This window comes from Selaginella moellendorffii, unplaced genomic scaffold (genome assembly GCF_000143415.4).
Source record: "Selaginella moellendorffii unplaced genomic scaffold, v1.0 SELMOscaffold_31, whole genome shotgun sequence".
Taxonomy (NCBI): domain Eukaryota; kingdom Viridiplantae; phylum Streptophyta; class Lycopodiopsida; order Selaginellales; family Selaginellaceae; genus Selaginella; species Selaginella moellendorffii.
The window spans coordinates 1,319,180-1,339,340 of NW_003314292.1; the positions used below are offsets into that span (position 1 = coordinate 1,319,180).

The 20,161-nt window shown below is 46.3% G+C and overlaps 4 protein-coding genes across 4 annotated transcripts in view; 2 read left to right on the forward strand and 2 right to left on the reverse strand.

Moving 5' to 3' along the window:
* Positions 1 to 3,963: 3,963 nt before the first annotated feature.
* Positions 3,964 to 4,617, reverse strand: LOC9649567. The gene is made up of 2 exons (XM_002976682.2): positions 4,405 to 4,617; positions 3,964 to 4,246 (listed from the first exon to the last, which is right to left on the reverse strand). The coding sequence occupies exons 1-2, from the start codon at positions 4,585 to 4,587 to the stop codon at positions 4,058 to 4,060; spliced, it is 372 nt and encodes a 123-aa protein (XP_002976728.1). The 5' UTR covers positions 4,588 to 4,617; the 3' UTR covers positions 3,964 to 4,057.
* A 7,154-nt stretch (positions 4,618 to 11,771) lies between these two features.
* LOC9649568 (pentatricopeptide repeat-containing protein At4g02750) lies at positions 11,772 to 15,093 on the reverse strand. Its single transcript, XM_024681709.1, has 2 exons — positions 12,055 to 15,093; positions 11,772 to 12,002 (listed from the first exon to the last, which is right to left on the reverse strand). Exon 1 carries the CDS (start codon positions 15,080 to 15,082, stop codon positions 13,052 to 13,054), a length of 2,031 nt encoding a protein of 676 aa, XP_024537477.1. The 5' UTR covers positions 15,083 to 15,093; the 3' UTR covers positions 11,772 to 12,002; positions 12,055 to 13,051.
* A 97-nt stretch (positions 15,094 to 15,190) lies between these two features.
* Positions 15,191 to 19,287, forward strand: LOC9649570 (autophagy-related protein 18h). The gene is made up of 10 exons (XM_024681593.1): positions 15,191 to 15,854; positions 16,107 to 16,526; positions 16,594 to 16,983; positions 17,053 to 17,268; positions 17,323 to 18,036; positions 18,108 to 18,229; positions 18,280 to 18,425; positions 18,491 to 18,607; positions 18,662 to 18,844; positions 18,907 to 19,287. Exons 1-10 carry the CDS (start codon positions 15,636 to 15,638, stop codon positions 18,909 to 18,911), a joined length of 2,532 nt encoding a protein of 843 aa, XP_024537361.1. The 5' UTR covers positions 15,191 to 15,635; the 3' UTR covers positions 18,912 to 19,287.
* Positions 19,288 to 19,331: 44 nt separating this feature from the next.
* Positions 19,332 to 20,161, forward strand: part of LOC112348620 (protein TIC 100-like) — a 4,415-nt gene continuing 3,585 nt past the window's right edge. The window contains exons 1-2 of the mRNA XM_024681467.1: positions 19,332 to 19,391; positions 19,496 to 20,155. Coding sequence (XP_024537235.1) covers positions 19,509 to 20,155 — 647 coding nt within the window. The 5' untranslated portion in view covers positions 19,332 to 19,391; positions 19,496 to 19,508. The remainder of the gene's footprint in view (positions 19,392 to 19,495; positions 20,156 to 20,161) is intronic.

Sequence of the window (20,161 nt, forward strand, 5' to 3'; positions counted from 1 at the left end):
AAGATCCAGGCCGCAAAGTAACCTGCTACCGTTAACAGAGGGGATAACTGAGGGGGCCAACGTATGGTAGCCATATAAAACCCATATGCAGTGAAGCCATGACAGATGAGATTCATCAAGAACTGCCGCCACATAATCCAGTGGCGACTAAGGTTCCAGCTCTTGTAGATATCAGCAAGATCATACTCACCATTTGGGTTCAACAATCCCTGCTCCATAGGGTAACCTACCAATTCCTCTTTCCTTAAATAGGAAAGCATAGTGTCCTTCATTTGTAAACCTCCAGGGTAAAGTCCAACTTCAAATTTGATAGCCTAGTTGAAGCTCTTCCTGCTGGAAGCAAGCTGGCCAACGCACTAGGAGCATTTGCAAGATTATGGCGAGTGTAACAAGGAGCAAGATATATGTCTAATTATTCCCAAAGCTATTAGTGTGCCTTTCATCTCCACTATCAAGTAAGTTCTTCCCCTCCTTTTTAAGAAGTTTGTTCACAGTATGTTTTATTAGTACAACTAATTATTACCCCCTAATTGCAAATGAACCATATTTAAAATGATATATTTTGTTAGAACCAAAAAGAGATCAAAGTGCAATCATAAGATATGTATATAAATCAAGAAGTGTTGTACTAATATATATCAAGTACTCTTCCTATTTAAAAGATTCTCTTTTCTAGGGCTTTAGCTTTTTCAATCGGTTAATAGATGCTCCACAAAAGGAAATATATATGCATGGATGTTTAATATATATAATTACACTCACCCTCCCTTTTAGAGATGTCAATGTCTTTATCCACTCGTATCATAGTCTTATAGTGGATAGCTATGTTATTTGCTCTAATATTATATGCCGGAGGTGACTGCTGACTTCATTGATGATGTCTTAATCCACTCAGAGGGGACGTAGGAGGAGCACGTTCATGATGTTTGTAAAGTGTTGGATCGGTTACACGATGTTAGTTTAAAGCTGAAGCGGTCAAAATGCATGTTTGGGTCCAAGGACACAACTTATCTTGGGTATCGTATTTCTTGTGAGGGTTTGCAAGTTGATTCTGATAAACTTGTGGCTGTTCTAAAGTTCCTTACTCCGAAATGTGTGAATGATATGTAGTTATAGCGCATGTGATCATCGGATAAGATTTGGATATACTGTCATCATAGATCCTTAGAACCTTGGGGATAAATGGGGATAAAATAGCCACTAAAGGCTCTCTCATCAAGCAATTGCCCCTTTTCTAGTTGGCTTAAAGGGAGAGAGATAAGGTGCACTATAGCAGTGCTTCTTGGGCAAAATGCAATATCTCGGTTGTTTTGTGGATCATTTTTTTTATCACACTACACTGTTGCGAGCGTTGTTGAAGTCATCAATGTCATCTGGTCTTCAAATTGTGAGCGGGCACTCGTGGATCTCAAAGAGCTATTGATGACTCCTCTGGTTTTGGCATATCCTGACTATACTCGACCTTTTATTTTGCACATGGATGCTTTTGACATTGGTTTTGGAGGTGTGTTGATGCAAGAGAGCTCGAGTGTGCTTAATTAACGCCATCCCATTGCATATATAAGCCATACATTACAACCAGCGGAGATGAACTACTCCACAATAGAGAAGGAGTGTTTAGTAAACTTCATACATATCTACATGGTTCTTGGACGTTACTTGAAGGTGACCATGCTGCTGTTATTCATTATTGAAGTGGAAGAACCTAGTTGGTCATACTGCTCGATAGGTTTTGAAGTTTTAGATGTATGATTTTAATGTTGTTCATCTTTATGGCTGATGCTGATGCCCTTTCTTGAGCTCCTCTTCCTTCTCCACTCTTTTCTCATATTTCTAACAAGCCTATTATTCTAGCATCTTTGGATTTTCTAGATGAGGATTTTGTGCCGTCGGCGGTTATTGTACTTAACGTTTAGTGTCCATAAGGCGTAAAGCAAAATCTACCTTCTTTTGATGAGGTTTGAGAGGCTCAAAAGATTAAGCTGTGGATTCGAAGGCTTCAAGATGGGTTTGAGAATCTTGCATCACTTGCTGATGACTTGCCTTTCTGGCATTTACATTCTCAAAATTGCCTTGAAGACAACCTTCTTTATTTTGTGGGGATAGATCTTAATGATCATTTACGGCTGGTGGTGCTTTCTGTCTTTATTCCGCAGTTTCTCCATGCCTATCATGATTCTCCTATTCTAGGGGGCATATGGGACATCGTCGTGTAACTGAGAAGTTGCGTTGGTCTTTCTATTGGTCGGAGATGCAACGTGATATTATCCAGTATGTACGCGCGTAGCTGTGTTTGGTGCCAAACTTGTAATACTTCCCCTCGTGCTATAGAAGGACAGTTGGAGTCAATTGTAGTTTCCTATCCGTTTGAGTTGGTGGCATTTGATCTTATAGGACCTTCTCCATGGTTAACTACTAGCAATGAGTAATTATTATTGCTTCTGACTACTTGACTCGTTGGGTAGAAGTTGGTGCTTTTGCTAGCGCCTTTACAACTGTTGTTAGATACTTCCTCCTCAATCGAGTGGTGTTCCAGCATTCTTGTCCAAAGCGGATTCTTTTGGATAATGGTCTTGCATTTATGGTTGAAGCATTTCATATTTTGACGTTTTGGTTGGGGATATGCCACACTTTCACGAGTGCTTATCATCCACAATCAGACGGTCTAGTGGAACAGTTCGTTCAGACATTCAAAGGGATGATTGCGAAGTATATGAACTTTCAGCATTTGGATTGGGATGGTTATTTGTTGTCTTTTCGGTATGCATATGTCACAAGGGTGCAAAGTTCTGTTGGTGCTTCACCATATAAACTCTTATATGGTTATGATCCAATATTACCAACGGAGTTAGGTTTACCTTCGCGATTGCCACGAACTGTTGATGCTAGGTCATAGGATTAGTATTTGACGAGCATTCTTCCACTTGTCCAAGCAGAGTCTACTTAACACTTAAGTCGCATACAAATGGGATAACAACAACACTACAACTCTTATCATCATCCACCTGCAAAGTACAAAATAGATGATTTGGTGTTAGTTTGTTTTCCCCATCTAAAGGGCTGTTTGTGCAGTGGAAAGGACCGTATCAGGTGTTACAGAAAGTTGGACCACAAGTTTATGAGGTTTAGCATGATGTCCAGCAGACTGATCCTCCAGAGATTGTGCATGTGCAGTGGTTGAAACACTTTATACAAAGGGATCAGAAACAGTTAATACCACTTACATATCCGCCAATGCCTCCTCTTGATGTTCCTCCAGATCCTGGCCCGTCTACGAAAGCACCTTAATAGTCTTCCATTATTCCAAAAGGAGGGGATGATATGAGGGCCAAGTGTACAATTACAATGCCATATATTAATATTAGCATAGTGGGATTTTAGTAGCTGTCGGATTGGTTTCAATCCGAACCACTCGCTCCTGTATATAAACTAAAGTTTTTGGGTTAATTGATATGCACATTTTTTGTATTCCCTTTTCATATTCCAAACACTCACTTTGCTTGTGAAACTTTAAATATATAAACCTAAAAAATAAAAAATAAAAACAAATATATAAACAGATTGTCACATAAGAATATTCTAAAAGTATTTTTTTTAGTAAAAAAGAAACAGTAGATTATTAAAATTTATTTTTTCCTTTAACTTTTTTAACATCTATTTAGAGCACTCTAATTTTTTCAAAATAACATTCCCTTTTATCTGTTTACCCTGAAGAAATATGCTTACATATCCTAATTGTCTTTTATAATACAACATTGTTTCCGATTCCCCAGCAGATGAGTCAGTGGCAAGCTCTCTTGCTCCACTTGTTGCCGTGCCGGAGCGCTAATTACCGTGTGTAGTCGTTTACCTCGCCACCTCGGAGGATTCGCGGCCTGAGCATTGTTGATCTCGGCCCAGTGATCAGTCCGCGAATTTATCATATTGTTTCACCCAGATGCTCCTAGTGTCAGCCAAATACGCTTGAGATGAACAAACCGCTGAACCATCTTCGTTTCTCAACCGAATAAACAATTTTTTTGTTTTTATGTAGTACGGGGGTAGCGTAGAAGGCTTGTCACCGGGCCCGGAAGAGGTCCTCGTCTTGGACGTCCACCGAGGGGAGCTTGCCCTGCAGCGCATCCATCCATTTGGTACCCCTGTTTTTGATGAGTAGCCATCGCAGCAGCCGCTCGTCGTTGTTCAAGTACTGGAGCTGCTCGTTGAAGGCGGTGGCTGCCATGACCGTCATTTGCATGAGGTGCCCCTGGTTCGTCAAGCACGAAACAAGGCCCAAAACATGAAAAGCGTAAGCTCGCTTATAGAAAAAGAAGGCATTGAAAACACGATGAAAGAACTCGAAGAGAAGAGAACGAAATCCCCGGAAACGAAGCGAAAGAGGAGGGGAGAAGCAAAAATGCTGACCTCGTAGTGACGCCCATCGCGCTTCTTGATGTCGTATGCCAGGAACTGGCGGCCGAAGTACTTGACATCGGTGACGACGCCCTTTTGCTGGTATACCTTGTGCCCAATGCGCACCAGAATGTCGGTCATCACCTTCCTCTCCACCAGCGGCTTGAAGATCACGAACACATCATACAGAGGCATGGCGAAGAAGGAAGAAAGGGGAAACCCTAAAACCCCTAAGCCCTAAGATGCGTGCGAATATGCCACTCGTTTTAAAATTTGAGCTGGTCGAGTGGGCATCGTAGAGAGGAAATTGAGGATCTTCCTCAGCTCTTGAAGCTCATCCCGAGCTCCTCGGACTCGGGCTGCCGACCTCGTCTTTTTGAGCACCAGCGCCAAGTTCTCTTCTCCGCCTCGCATCCCTTCTGCCGCTCCCTCCTCCTCCTCGCCCGCCGCCTCCTGGTTGCACGAGTGTGAGTTCTTCACCCATTCTCTCCTCAGGAGCCCCCTCGTCCTCTTGGGATTGCGCTCGAAGACGTCGTAGTCGTGGACGTCTCCTCCGGTGGCTACCCCGCCGAGTTCTTCGTCTGGTTCTTTGGCGGGAGCAACACTATGCTGGCGGGGTTGGCGCGATCACTGGATTTGACCAGCTTGCGGCTCTTGAAGATCTCGACGCGGACCGTGATCATCTTGGAGGAGGAGTTCTCCTTTTGGAAGACGAGCACGTCTCCCTTGACGAGTTCGTGATGGACGCAGAAGGCCCGGCACCAATCACTGGCTGGATCGTCCAGTTCCATCTCATCCTCCACTGGTGACCACTCCGGTCGCGGACGATCACCTCGGCTCTCCCGTGCGGCATCATCTTCTTGCATTATTTCGAAGGAAGAGTCTGCAGAAAGTTCTTTGTGAAGATATCAAAGGGAAAAAAGACAAAGATGGCGAAGCATAAACCTCGAGCTTGTTCTTCGCTTACCATAACGTATGTGCCGCTCACACAGCACTGGTTCAAGACTTTAATGGTCCTGCGACTCTTCCTTGCGAGATGTTGCTGGTACTCCTGCGCGGCTTGGAGCGCTTCGTGCGAACTGGGCAGCTCCTCGCGATTCCGCCGCTGCCGCTGCCGATTGGAGGGGATGTAACTCGGCACAGGACTGTCTCCCTCGCAAGAACCTGCGAAGATACGCTTGAACAAATCTAAGAAACGAAGAGAGAGAAAAAGAGCGAGAAGGAAAGCTCTGACCAGATGGATAAGCTTCTTCGCCGCCGCTCGACTCCATAGCTGCGCTCTCGCTCTTCTTCTTGCTTGCTGAAGGAAAAACCTCGCTGAGAGAGCGTCCGGTCTACTAGTACGTCCCAATGATGAATTATCCTGCGCCGTCGGTTGGAGCCAACAGCATTCACGTACGAGGAAAGAAAATGCTCGTATCTTTCCAGTAGCCGTCGCTTTCCATTTCGTGATCTTTGCTCCATTCTAGAGGCAACCTTGGAGACTTGCTTGAATGGCTTTGCACCTGGAAATATTAAAAAAAGTCCACAGCATCAGTCAAAACTTCACCACCTTCCAGGTATCGAGTGTGTTCTTCGTTTCTATAGATGATACTACGCGAAAACACCTTCCACAGTGATACGATGTCCGAGAGGCCTGACTGGTTAGAAGTCGAGGATAATGCTTATGCATCAAGAGTCCCACCAGGTAGAGGTCCGACCTCGTCGTGTACCTGTACGAGGGAATTCCCCCGTTGCCTTCTGCTTAGAGAATTCCCTCGTCCCAGCATTTTCCATCCCCGCTGTGCACACGCCTTTCGATCATCCAATACGTACTTTCTTCGCTCGTAGTCATACAAGACATTAGCTGGACGAATGAAGCCTGCACAGCCACATAAAACTATAAGCTCCCAAAGGTGGACGAGCCCATGTAAGGCCTTTAAAGCCTTGCGAATGCCAAGCACCATCTAGCTCGTCTTCGGAAACAGGCTCTCGCACGGCAAGAAGAGGAACAGTCATAACCATGTATGCTCGAGGTCGCTCCTGATCTTTCTTCGTTTCTTGGCGGAGGAATCACGGTCAGCAGTCGATGACACCGAGGTTGAATTCAGAACTTTGTTGCCCGAGGAAGTATCTTCATCGGTATAGACTTTGCCATGACTTGCGTTCAATTTCCCGTCTCATCTGGCAGCCTAAAATGTGTTCAAGCTTGTCTTCCACCGCTCTTAACCTGTCATCCACGTTATTTATCCTCTCTTCCACAATTCCCTAATCTCTGTCCTAATCTCTCTTCCATATCTAGCAATTGAGTGCCCTCCAAGGTCACTGGAGCACTTCTACACATTTTCTTTGCACCAATAATACGGCATACCCTGGCAGCTAACAATTCCTTCGCTCGTAACGTAGCTCTAGCTAGGGCTTATTAGCTAAAGGAAGATCCAAATGACTCACGGCCATATTCCGCGAGGAACGCCACTAAAGCTCCTAGAAATTGGAAAGATCTCTTCATTGCCATGTACACAATCACATTTGCACTTCGTATGTGAAGTACAAACAACAAAGTTTTTGCTCCTTGGTAGTTTGTTCACAAGTTTTGTTTTGTGATACAAGATTGTTCTCGATCATCCCTCCAGGGGATGATTCGACGATCAGTGGCGAGCTCTTTTGCTCGGCGGCCCGGCTTGTTGATGCTGAAGCGCCAGTTGCCTTGTGAAGTAGTTCACCTCCTTAGCCAGTTGCCTCCTGTTCTCTTCCTTCTCTTGCTGGAGCGCCATGGCCACCATCCGCGTGATCCGGTCGGCATGGGGAGGATCCAACGCCATCTCGTCCTCCATGTAATGGCAGTCCGGCCTGAGCGCCCTCTTGTTGTTGGTCTCGGCCCAGTGATCATAGTCCGCAAAGTTGAAACTATCGTATTGTTTCACCCGGATGCTCCTATTGTTACCAGCCTCGATCGCCAAGTCGTTGATCATGCGCTTTAGCTGAACATACCGCTCAACGTCCACTGCCACCATCTCCGGTCTGCTCTCCTTCTTTACAAAAAAAAATGGACATACTACTTTTTCGCCAAATATTCTTTCTTAAGATTAAAAAAAGGTTTTCAGCAACTTAACCGGTTTACTGAAATATTTTTAGATTTGTGCTGAGCCAGAAATTCGTGGATTCAACCAGAGTTTCGAAGCGATTGGAAGCGGATTTTCACTCGCTTTGTCCCTGGATTTTTCCCATCTTTCACTGAGCTTGTTGATGGCATCAACTCTCTGCTTCCAGGATTTAATCTCCTCGTCATCCGTCAAGCATCATGCGTCCAATCTCGTCCTCTCAGTCCAAGTCGTCCAGCAAGAGTTTCTTCCACCATCTGGGACGCTTTGCATGTATAGCCCCTGGTAATTAATCGGCTGGTGAAAGCTCCCACAAAAATTTGCCTCGCATTCCTCAAAATCGGGGAGAAGTTGACGAGATTGAGCACTCCGCAAGAAAGGAGAATTTCTTCGGTCGGAGCTGGATAGCTTTGGGATTTGGGAAGGTTAGGAACACAACAGGGCCATTCTTGGATTTGTTCCAAGAGCCTCTTAAGTGTCACAAGGAAAACAAGTTCAAGAGGGAATTTGCAAGGTCTCCAAGATCGACAGTAAGCTGGTTTTCTTCCTCAAATTATTTTTTCAGTGTTATGTTCTAGGTGAAGTTCGCTGCATGCCTCATTTTGCAAACTTCGTCGTGCATCATTATGGATTCTCAATTGACCAAATGAGTGATTCCTCCACTGGAGGATGAAGAGAAGCGTTTGATGTTCGAGGTCAGGATTGGAATCGCTCCTCCTATTTTTGATGAGAAACTAATGTAGCATCCTCACAACAAAGCGCAAGTGTTTTGGTTTCCAGGCATTGCTTCTTTGTTCTTCGCCCAAGTTGTTTTCCAGGCTAGAATTGGTCAAGGAAGTCAGAGTAGAGAATCGAAGCAACTTTACAAGTGGCTAGTCTTATTTGGTGGCAGCAGTAGTGTTGATGCTGCTGATCATACCCAATCCAGTCCAAGTAAGAAAATGGATTTGCTGCTTGTGTTTTAACTTCTAACTTCGAACAGGTGGAGCTTATGAGTTACTTATGTTTTTGTCTCTTCGGCAATCTTCTAAACATTGGAAAGGTCTTCTTTTTCATTCTTTATCAAACATTTTTCTTAGGTACATACCTTCTTGTATATTTTTTGTTTCTCTTCTCAAATGAAAAGTGATGTTTCTATTTAAAGTATCTAAATTTGGTAACATTATATTTAAATATCATCCCATGATCATATTGTAAGCTCCTAAGTTTGGGCTTCCTGGGAGGTCACCCAGCCCAGTACTATTCAAACCCAAGGACGCTTAACCCCAAAAGACCCTTAACAGATTGGAAAAGGGGGTGCACTCTTATTCATGGGCCCTTTCCCTCTATATTTGAACCCCATGGACCGTCTCTCAAGTCGTTCTCTTTGGTTGCTTACAATCTACCACGCTTCCCTGCAAATTCACGCCCTCGTGAACGGAAGCTGAGAGCCGCAGCTCTCCCGAGAGCCCCGCTCTCTTTACACCCTACCCCTCGGGTCGAGCCCAGCGGGAGCAAACTGGACCAGCCAGATGTCAATCAACATGTGGTGTGATTCCCCTAGCCAACCAACAGAGTCGGACCCGAAACCCTCTCTGATACCAAATGTAAGCTCCTAAGTTTGGACTTCCTGGGAGGTCACCCAGCCCAGTACTATTCAAACCCAAGGACGCTTAACCCCAAATATCCCAAGACCCTTAACCGATTGGAAAAGGGGGTGCACTCTTATTCATGGGCCCTTTCCCTCTATATTTGAACCCCATGGACCGTCTCTCAAGTCGTTCTCTTTGGTTGCTTACACATATATCTCAAGCATAAAAGAGCTAGAAGAGGATATATTTATGATTGTAGATGGTTCATGTTCTCAATATGCCTAGGCACTAGAGGAGTATGGAAGCCCAATCCAAAAGCTTTAGAGCATAGAAGAATTTATAACACTACTATATGGAGCATTTACGAGTGGCTATGAATTAGCATCCTTGCTGCTAGAAAGGCTTGGGAGCTGCCATGTGGGCACATTGACAAGGTTAAAAAAACAGGGCCTAACCATGCTCTGCCATGTGGAATGGACTTTGGACCATCCTAGATGGTACAAGATGGGGAAGAGTCAAGTATGAATGAGGTGGTATCTTTCTTTGCTTCCTCTTTCATTGCAAACAGGATGTTGAATTGATGGCTGATTGATGGGAGATTCTTAATATACACCTCATCCTCAATAACTACTAGATCAAAAAGATTTGAGCTTGTTCTGCTGTCTCTAGGGATTGTTAGACTCCCATTTCGTGATCGTCCACATCCTAGTTAGCATCAGTGCATCTAAAATACTAGACAAAGGTTGTGGCAAGTTCCGTGGGGTTCTCCTTAAGCAGTTGACAAGTCACTACCATACTAAAGTCATCACTGTATTGTTGTGGCAAAGGTGGTGAGGTAGATTTACTTGGTTTTCTAATACTTAAGAGTCTTAGAGTCTGTGTCTGAAAGGTAGAGAAGCCAAGTGCAGCCCATGGTCTAGTCCACATGAAAGAAATCGACAATATTACACTCACCACCTTGATTTCTTGGAGCAACTAACATCTTTGATAAGAGAACTATGGAGGTGACCACCACTTGAGATGAAGATTGAAGCTAGGGATCAGCTATATGCATTGAGTCGTTTTGTGAATGTTGTTGATGTCAACTCACCCTTGTGTTGTTGTGCAAGTAACAGTAAAGTGCCACAATTGTCCTAGGATGTATTAGAGTCCTTCAAGGTTCTAGAGCCAAGCTGTTGATAATCCATCACAAGAAAATATATTGTGGAAATCATGTCATGCACCAAGATCTCAAAGCTGTGGCAAATGCCTGTGGGAACCATGCCCTCAAAATCAAGCTTTTTGGGAAGTGAAAGACAAGGATGAAATAATTTGCCTTTGACGCTCAACCTGAAACCAAAGCTCCCACGCCTGTTGAAGACAATTGTTTTAATTGTCCCATTCACAAAGCTCTAGGTCAAAGCCTTTTTGATCCTCACTTGTCAAGCTCATTCTAAGTAACATTCCTCTATAAGCAGAAAATATGACAATCAAAGGAGTAAAATAAAAATGATTCCTTAGGTTAAATAGATGAGTTTTTTTTTTGGAACCTTTGTTACTTAGCTGTAGAAGTTCCTTAGCTAAAGAATAGACTCTGTTGATTTTAAGAAAATAAAATTGAAAAGGAAAGGGCTTTTGAACCAAAATTATCACCCCCTTACTCTTGTCTTTCTTTTCTTCAAATTCTATAGCTCATGTGGGTGTTTTTATATTGTGGGAGATACTCATGCAACTTTTGACTCTCTTCTTCATAAGAAACACATGCTAATCCATGTTATAATTTGTGATGTATGAGGTGAGGAATTTGACAATAGATGTTTACTTTGAGTTTATAAAAGTTTATAAATTACAAACATCTTTATAATTTAATAATTTTATAATAGAAATAAGAATGCCTAGTAGTATACTAGAACTAAAAAAGAACTAATTAACATCCCAACTGTAAAATGTAAAGATGTGAAAATGTAACTACAATGTTTTGGTGAATTTATTGCCATAAAATAATACATTCTCTTTCATTTTTACAAACCAGTGCTGGTACTAATTTTATTTGAATTAGTTTAATAAGTAGTTCCCTTGATCCATACAAGTGAAATTTATATTTTTCCTTGTTGCTGTGGCTTTCACAACAGCGACTGTGGCACAAAAATATTTGGATAGAAGGTTATATGCTCCATCTGGATATATAATAGTCAACTCATTGGCTAAAGATATATCTTTAGCCAAGTCCTTTTGTCTATAATAAAAGTTAATAATTTATAAAAACAAAATAAGAAAAATGATAACTTACAATGAATGATGAGAATAACGAGTTAAGTAATCATCAATTTCTACAAAATTTGCCACTATAAAAACAAAATAAAATTATAATTCAAACAAACAGAACTCACTTGGAAAAGACGATCTGTATGGTAGAGAAAACACCACAAGTAACCCTGATGCTACTTTTCATGCATCATGTACACAATTTGCATCTAAAAGATTCAAAGACTGAAGCTTTGTTAAAGTTCCCTGCAAAATTTAACCGATCACCAAACAATCAAAAACAACTAACAGCCTACCATAACATCAGCGCTAAAAGCTGGATCTTTTTGAAGTTTTTGAAGCTCCGACGACAGCCTTCTTAAGCTAACGAGATAACGCTCTAAAGAGAAGAAGACAGGAAAAAAGAATAAAAACCATGAGAAACAACTCACCTAGAAACATGCAAATGGATGCATGGGTAGCCCAAAGAATTAAGTCATTCGCAGACATTGGAAGTTAACACTTTATCTCCACATCGAACACTTTGCACCTTGGGTGCCACCTTATTTTCCTTGTTTACGTGAACACAAGGAAAAGTTATCAAAAGCATAACACTTACCAAGTCCACATTTGCAGTTACAACAGCTTGGATAAAGCTTTGAACAACTTGGTTAGAGCTTGGAACAGCTTGGTTAGAGCTTGGAACAGTTTGGTGGATGGTGTCGCTGGAACCAATCTGTAAGTGAGTCAAATTAGCCATTGCTAGAAAACAGTGAAGGTCGCCATACCTGGGAATGGGCATCACTAGGTTCTGCCTTGAGCAGCACTATCTCCAATGTGCCACCAAAGTCTCTTATATCGCATTCGGCAGCATCCTTGGCGACCATCCCCTGGACACCAAGCGTGTCCCAGAGATCATCGTCAAAGATTGTGTTAGCAGAGACTTTGAGGAAAAGCCTGCCGCTCATCAAGTCGCGTAGAGTATCTTGGAGAAAGAAGAGCCCTTCCTGTTGGTGCCAACGCCACGTACCATCGGCATGCCCCGGTAGTCCTCGTAGCTGACAATCCACTCAAGCGCGTTGTACTTGAATGCCTTCGTTGGCGCCGCGAGAAGGATGTTGCCAGTTGAAACCCGGTTCCGCCAGATCTTAGCATACTCATATTTCTCATAAATTCTTTGGGAAACCTCGTCTTGCACGCGTTTGTCAATTTGCATGCCGCTTTTTGGCGAATAAAGTTTATTCGTGGCATAAAATCAATATGAGCTTCCCTTTTCGGCGAAATACTCACAGCACTCATTCACATTCATGTTATTTTACTCGATCAAGGTGATGTACCTGTCTTGTTACACTTGAAATCTATGTAGTCTACGAAAAAAAATAGCATCCTCAGGAGAATAAATCCTGAGCATGTCTGTAAAAAGCTTGAGCTTCGTGCCTACAATCTTAATGAAAAGCTGTACCGCTTCCTGGAAAGGTATAAGTGTGCTTATCCAAACTGCAGCATGCCCTTCCTGACTCCACAATGAAGTATGGAGTAATTCCTTCTTGGATGCTTGAGCGTTGGCACTTTGCGCATTCACCAACAAAATTTGCAACATCCCTTCACAGTTGCGGCCTCGAAAACCTGGTCTCTCCTTCCGCCCAAGTTCCAAAATGGTTAGACACGTAGATCCTCGTCTCCTTGGGATTGAAGAATCTTGAGCGTGGGATTTCTTCATTTCAGCTCCGCGTCAATAGCGTGCAACTCGAAAGGTGATAGAAAGATCTCCCTCTTCCTAATGCCTCAACCTGGCATTGCACCTGAGTCCCTTTTGAGTTGGCCCCTGTTCCTGGAACTCAATCCCCATTTTTCATCAATGCTTCGAATCATTCGTGCCCGCAGCAGGATCGTCCACTCAGATCTACTCGGGATGAAGGGCATGTCAGCAATGAGATTGGCCGCATCTTCCAAGTAGCCGCCACGAGCAAGAAGATCAACGAGGCAGCCATAGTGGCTCTTGGTTGGAGAAATACCAAAGTCTAGTATCATGGAGACAAAAACCGATTTCCCGCAAGAAAGTTTCCCTGCAAAGGTGCTCGCCACAAGGAGAGAGACAAAGCACGACTCATCCGGGGTGATATCGTCCATGACCATCGCCGAGAACATAGCAAATGCCTCATCTGGATGCCCAAACTGAGCAAATGCTGTTATTCCAATTGTCCACGACACGTGATTTCTCTCCGGAATATGATTGAGAAAACGGCTTGAACACACAAGCTTGGCATTCCGTGCGTACGATGAAAGCATTCCATTCCATGTATCGAGGTTTTGTTCTGGAATGTGCCTGAAAATCTGCTGGGCAATTTCCAGATTCCGGGCTTCGGCATATGCCGTAAGAAGCGTAATACAAGAGGCAGCGTTGTATTCCGGCATCTCGTCAAAGATGCGTTGGCACTCTAAAATGTCGTAACGATGAGCGGCCAGGATCGCGTTCCAGACCAGAAGATCTCTATCCTTAAGATTCTGGAAAAGAATTCTAGCATTTTCAAGTTGCCCGTTTTGGGCATAGGCAGTGAGCATGGCAGTTGATGCCGCGAGGTCTATTTCCGGCATATTCTCGAGAATCTTCTCTGCCACGTGGACATGGCCGCTCTGTGCATTCGCCGCAAGCAATGTGGTGTAGCAGGCAAGGCTCTTGAGAGGAATGGCGGAGAAGATTCGAGACGCCTCGGAAAGATTCCCTCTAAGAACACACGCTTTGAGCATCGCGTTCCAGGAGGCGAGATCGTGGGCGGGCATTCGATGGAAGAAAAACTCCCGAATCTCCGCGATTGTGAAGGAATCGAGCACCGCGAGCACCGAGAGCATGATGTTCCAGGAGGAGAGATCGCGCTCGGGCATTCGATCGAAGATCTGGCGGGCGAAATGGGGCTGGGCGCTGCGCAGGCACGCAGTGATGAGCGCGTTCCAGCACACGATCGAGGGCTCCTGTGGGATGCGATCGAAGCAGCGGAATGCCGCTGTGAGGGCGCCGCGATTGGCGTGGGAAGTGAGGAGGATCGTCCAGGAGATGAGGTTGTGCTGCGGCATTTGATCGAAGAGGAGCTCGGGATCATCCCCATCTCCTCCAAAATTCCGAGAGTTGGCATGTGCCGAGAGGAGAGAGTTCCAAGAAACTATGTCCCTCTGTGGCATTCGATCGAAAACCTCTCTCGCTTTGGCGAGATCTTCCTCCCGGGCATAGATCGAGAGAAGTGAGTTCCAGAGATAGAGACCCTCCATCGGAACTCGATCCAGCAAGCGCTGGATCGCGTCGAAATGCCGCAACTGTGCATAGAGATTGATCATCACTGTCATGGACACGAGATCCCACTCCGGCATGCCGCGATGGAAAAATTCCCCTGCTTGGATCGATCGCGAAGCTCGCGCATAGCCATCCAGCATCGCGCCCCACGACGCGAGATCCCGGACGGGCATTGAATCGAAGAGCTCCTCCGCCGCGAGGATCTCCCCTGCGCGCGCGAGCGCCGCGATCATCGCATTCGTGGACGCGAGGTCGTGGAGCGGCATCCGATCGAAGAGCGCCGAGGCGTGGTCGAGCAGGCCACGCCGCGCGTACGCCGCCATCGTTGTCGTCCACGACACGATATCCCGCTGCGGCATTTCCCGGAAGATCTTTGCCGTGGCTCCCAGATCGCCGGAGCGAGCGTGGGCGCCGAGGATCGCATTCCAGGCCACTAGATCGCGCTCCGCCATGGAATCGAAGAGCTTGGTCGCGTCCTCCACTCGCCCATCTCGCGCGAGCGCGGCGATGGCCTTGGTCAATGCGATCATGGGCGACGGAATATCCCACCAGAGAACGGAATATCCCAGCCTTACGCCCGTCACGATCACATGGTATTTAAGGGACGGAGAAACGATGAGAGAGACGAGGAAAGAAGACAAGGACGGAGAAAGAGTCGATTAGGGCAATCCGGGAAATGGCGATGGCGAGGTGAGCTCGCGGCGGGGCAAGGCGCTGGCGCCTTGGCGAGTTTTCTAGACAAGAAATTCTTGGGGTTTTAGGGTCGCCGGATCGATCGATTCCAGCGGTGGAGTAGACGCTAGGTCTCAAATTCTGGCACGGCTCCTGGCTGTGTCTAGCTTGAGTGCGCGCAAGGGTTTCGGTGGTGGCCACAGCTTTTTGCTCGGGCTAGCTTGCGAAGCGGGACTTTTTTCGAGCTGGGCTGTGAATACAAGCGAGGGACAGGATAGAGGAATTTGGTGAGGAGCGCGCGTAGAAAAAATCATTCATTGGGGAATTTGCTGGGTGGGATTGATATAGCGAGGCCTCTTTTTTTGGTTCTTAGTGTGAATTATGGACGCATAGCGGCAATCCAAGTGGGTTATGCAAGAAGAGGAGATTTTCGAGGGGATGAGAAACGATGCCAGCTCGAGAAGCCCCCGCTTTGGGGTAGCACGGAATGGTAGCAGCAAATTCACCTGGAGAGCGATCTCCAGCTACCTGCGTAGCGTTTCTGCTGGGAATATCGCTGCTACTGTACGCACCGCGAGCTCTTCGGTAACTTCTACAGCCTCTCACGAGGAGGACAAGCACCGAGAACAGGTACTTTGATTTTTCTCTTTGATCTTGCGATTTTATTTTTTGCTTTTGTTCCAAAGTGAATTGTTTCTCTGGTCTTATGCTTTGTTTGGGGCTCGTGAAAAGATCATATCTTCTCAAGGGGATTGCCTTTGACACGTGGGTTTACGCTTGCATTTACGTCCTTGTTTTCTTGTTCTTGCAGATAGAGTTTGCTGTCATGCTCTTCTTTTTCCTGCGTTATTTTACTTACGTTTCTTTGGAATCTTGCCGCAGGTGCAATGGGCCTCGCTGGACACTCTGGAAGTTGGCCCCGGCCTGTTTCGTCATGTGTTGTTACTCACGTATCTCCACGGTTTTCAAGTCTGGGACCTGGAAGATGCCGGCAGCGTAAGAGACATCGTATCAAAACGCGATGGACGTGCTGCATTCCTGCGGCTCAAGCCATTAACCGAAAGTCAAGCTGGAGAACTCAAGGATGTGGAGCCTCTACTGCTGGTTGTTACGGGGGACTACGCTAGGGGGAACTCTGGCGGCAACGGAACAGTGAGGGCCGTGCACCCGCATTTCGTTCCAACCGTAGTTCGCTTCTATTCTTTGAGGACGCACAACTACGTCAAGGAGCTGCGCTTCCGGACTGGTATTTATGCTGTTCGGTGCAGCCGACGCCTGATTGCCGTTGCTCTCGCCAACCAGGTACGCAACCTGGCTTTGTTAGCTTTCCTTTTCTCTTACAGTGCCGTGCTTTTACTTTGTCTTCCAGATCTATGGCTACGACGCCGACACCCTTCAGACTATTGTCAGTGTGTTGACTTATAGTATGCCTAGTACTGGGCTGGGAGCAGCCAACGCTGGATATGGAGCCTTGGCGCTCGGTCCCAGGTGGATGGCTTACCCAGCCAACCAACCGTTTATGTCCTCCGTTGGTCGCGTTTCCCCGCAGCACCTGATATCCCCGGGGATCAGCCCGTCTACGTCACCTGCGAGTGGTGGCCTGGTTGCTCACTATGCTATGGAGTCGAGCAAGCAGTTGGCAGCGGGGATCATGACACTTGGTGATATGGGATACAAGACTTTGTCCAAGTACTGCTCCGACTTGTTGCCGGAGGGTGCAAGTAATGGAGCTAGTACTGAAACCGAGTACGCGGGAACTGTAAGTTATATTCTTCTCTGTTTCTGCCTTTCCTCTTTCCTTGGGCTGATGGTTAAAAGTTTTTAACAGGTGATTGTGCGGGATTACGTAGAGAACAAAATCATCGCGCAATTCCGTGCGCATTCCAGCCCGATATCTGCACTTTGTTTCGATCCGAGTGGAACGCTTCTCGTTACGGCGTCCGTGTACGGCCACAACCTGAATGTGTTCCGCCTGACTCCGACAGCAGATGCAAAGGCCTCGCACGTGCACCTTTACAAGCTCTGTAGAGGCGTTACAAATGCGGTAAGGTTCTACCTTTACTGAAACGAAGCATTTTTCTTACGAGCGGCATCTCAGGTTATCCAAGACATCAGTTTCAGCCACGACAGTCATTGGATTTCGGTAAGCACTTCCAGGGGCACTAGTCATCTGTTCGCTATTTCACCCTTCGGTGGAGGTGTCGGGCCTCAGACCCATGGCGCCTGCTCGGTGGATCCTTTCACCGGGCCCATGGTGGTTCCTACACCGGCCTATCCTTGGTGGACTAGCAACGGCCCGCTTCGTGCTTCTCAACAGGCTCTACCGCCGCCGCCGCCCGCAATCACTCTATCCGTGGTAAGCAGGATAAAGAATGGACTGGGGTGGCGAGGGACCGGACGGCCTAATGGCTCCAGTGCAAGTAGCGGGGCTGTGGCAGCCGGGTTTCACGACGGTGACTGTGGAAGCTCGGAAGGCGGGAACTGTAGCCTGAGGGATAAACTGTGGGTGCTTTGTCCGTCCGGCTACCTTACGAAATACTTGCTGAGACCATGCACAGGGGGGGAGGGAGGATACAGTACAGAAGGATCGAGCAGTCCGGGGCAGTCTCAGGATTTGAGGCTAATCGTGGAGCCGTCTGAGAAGTGGGATATCTGTCGGCGAAAAGATTGGCTCGAGCGCGAGGCCAGCTACCCGGACGAGCAGTCTCTGAAAACTGAGATGAAAGTGGAGGAGCTGCAACGCTGGTACATGTCCAACGCCGAAGTACAGATTAGCCAAGCACGGCCGCTCCCGATTTGGGCCAAGCCTAATGTAAACTGTCGTTACAAGCAACTTTCTCGTGTTTTCGTTTTCTCCAGCTTACTAACGGTTTGGCTTTTCAGGTGTACTTCCATGCACTACTGGTGAAGGACAATCAAGAGCTCGAAATAGAAAAGATGCCGCACCAGGTGATTGAGATCCGAAGAAAGGACTTGAAACCTCTGGTGGACAGGCTCCAGCAAAGGTATTTTTTTACTTTCTGGAGAATGGCTAACTTTTCCTTCGTGCTCACAGAGACGGAATTGCGGTCCCGAAATACCGCTTGCATAACAACTTGGAGACGCAAATCCAGCGATCAAGTAGTGGAAGTAGCTTTGGATCCGAAGGCCCTTTAGTTGACTCGTCCTGTGGATCTAATGGCTTCCACCATAACTATCAAGGTTTGTGTCGAGTTTCTTGGTATTTTTTGCCGTAGCAAGCCTTTTGATGTTTGCTTGCACCGCAGGATCTGATGTGTATATTACGGCGGCATCTCCAGGAGGGATGCTGCAGAACGATTTATTCAGTGCGAGCTGCTTGCATGGTAATCACGTCTTAGCTGCGGTTCCAAACCCGACAACAGGTCAGTCATCTCAAGTTTGTCACTGAGCGACAACTTTGGAGAGTTTTGTTCCAGCTCCGGCCGAGGAAGCGATTGCTGCAGCGTCGATGGCCAATGAGTTGCAGGATCCCGGCCCAGCTCTGGAACCCGAGCCTGCTGCGGCGGTGGACTGTGAAGCAGGGAATGCCGAGAACGAGGCGCAGCAGAGTCACGGCGCAGAGAGCTGGGAAGGAGCAATGTTTCCCTTCTGTGAAGAAGGTACTCAAACTTAGTTTTTCTTTCGTTTTCTCTAGCGTTTGCTGATAATCTCTTGTTTCCAGACTAGTCTTACGTCGTTGGAGTGGAAGGAATAATGGAAGAAGATGATGGAAGTATTCTAGCAGTCTTGTTTTGTGGAGTGCGATGGACGCTATGGGGCCGACGATGTAAGCCAAAGTTTTTGAGCGTGCTTACTTTGACTGCAGATTTAACACCCAAGTTCCAGGCTGAGAAAAAGAACAAAAAAATTCGAAAACAGAGAAAAAAACCAACGAAATTACCATTGGATTCCAACGAAGAAAAACGAGCAAAAAAAAAAAAAAAAAAAAAGAATAAACCGGCTGGGAATGCTTGTATGTAGTTACCTCCAAGCCCTCTTGATTTTTTACAGCGTTGTAAATACTCTTGTACAGAGATAAAGAAAAGAAGTTTTTACCTTTTTACCACTGTTTTTGTGCCATTTGTACCTTATCCCCCACCAAAACCCTCCATTTTTTTGGCTATCTAGGGTTCTTCGTTGGAGCGCTCGGCGGTTCTTCTTCGCGAGGTAATGTAGAAGCGAATGCGCTGCGCGATTCGATATTGGCGCTCAATCTGAGCTGCGCTGCTGCATTCTTCGATGTTTCTCCACTGAGAATTTCGTGCCTACAGTGCTGTTGGAGCCATGGCGAAGACGGAGGAGACGACGAAGGCCGAGACAGCCGCGGTGGAGAAGAAGAACGAGCCGGAGATGATGCGCTACGAGGACTATCGCGGCAATGTGCAAGTGTTTCCCAAGCCTCCGGAGCCAAACATTGTGGATTTAATCGACCAGGAGACGTGGGGGACGGACGAGGAGGAAATTCTTCCCGAGGAAGAGGAGGAGTCGGAGGAGGAAGTGGAATTTCGATTCGTTCCTCCGCCTAGGCGTCGAGCCCCGCAGCTGGAAGAGCCAAAGGAGCCTGACGAGGATTCGGAAAAAAAGAAGCTGAGAGAGCAGGAGATTATGGAGCTGTCACGGGAACAAGATCGTCGTATTGCCGAGGAACGCCAGCGGAAAAAGCTCGAGAGAGTGAAGAAGAAGGAGGAGATTATCAAGGACAGGCTCAAGAACGAGTATGAGGCGACATGGAACTTCCCGGTGGATTTGGAAGGGTGGACGGAAGAGGACCTTGGAGAAGAATGGGTGGATCCTCCTCTCGATGCCACTGGCAGTGGATATGATCCAATGTTTGCGCCACCTCCTCCCGACGAAGATCTGGACAAAGTTATCGCTCAGCAAACGAAGAGAAGCCGCAAGCAGAAGAAGGAGTTTAAGAAGTATATGGACAAGCTCAG

Coding starts and splice junctions, on each gene's coding strand:
- LOC9649567 (XM_002976682.2), bottom strand. CDS start 4,587: ATGCCTCTGTATGATGTGTTCGTGATCTTCAAGCCGCTGGTGGAGAGG. Junction 4,247..4,404: donor GCGATGGGCGTCACTACGAG/GTCAGCATTTTT, acceptor TTGACGAACCAG/GGGCACCTCATGCAAATGAC.
- LOC9649568 (XM_024681709.1), bottom strand. CDS start 15,082: ATGATCGCATTGACCAAGGCCATCGCCGCGCTCGCGCGAGATGGGCGA.
- LOC9649570 (XM_024681593.1), top strand. CDS start 15,636: ATGCAAGAAGAGGAGATTTTCGAGGGGATGAGAAACGATGCCAGCTCG. Junction 15,855..16,106: donor AGGACAAGCACCGAGAACAG/GTACTTTGATTT, acceptor ATCTTGCCGCAG/GTGCAATGGGCCTCGCTGGA. Junction 18,037..18,107: donor CGATTTGGGCCAAGCCTAAT/GTAAACTGTCGT, acceptor TTGGCTTTTCAG/GTGTACTTCCATGCACTACT.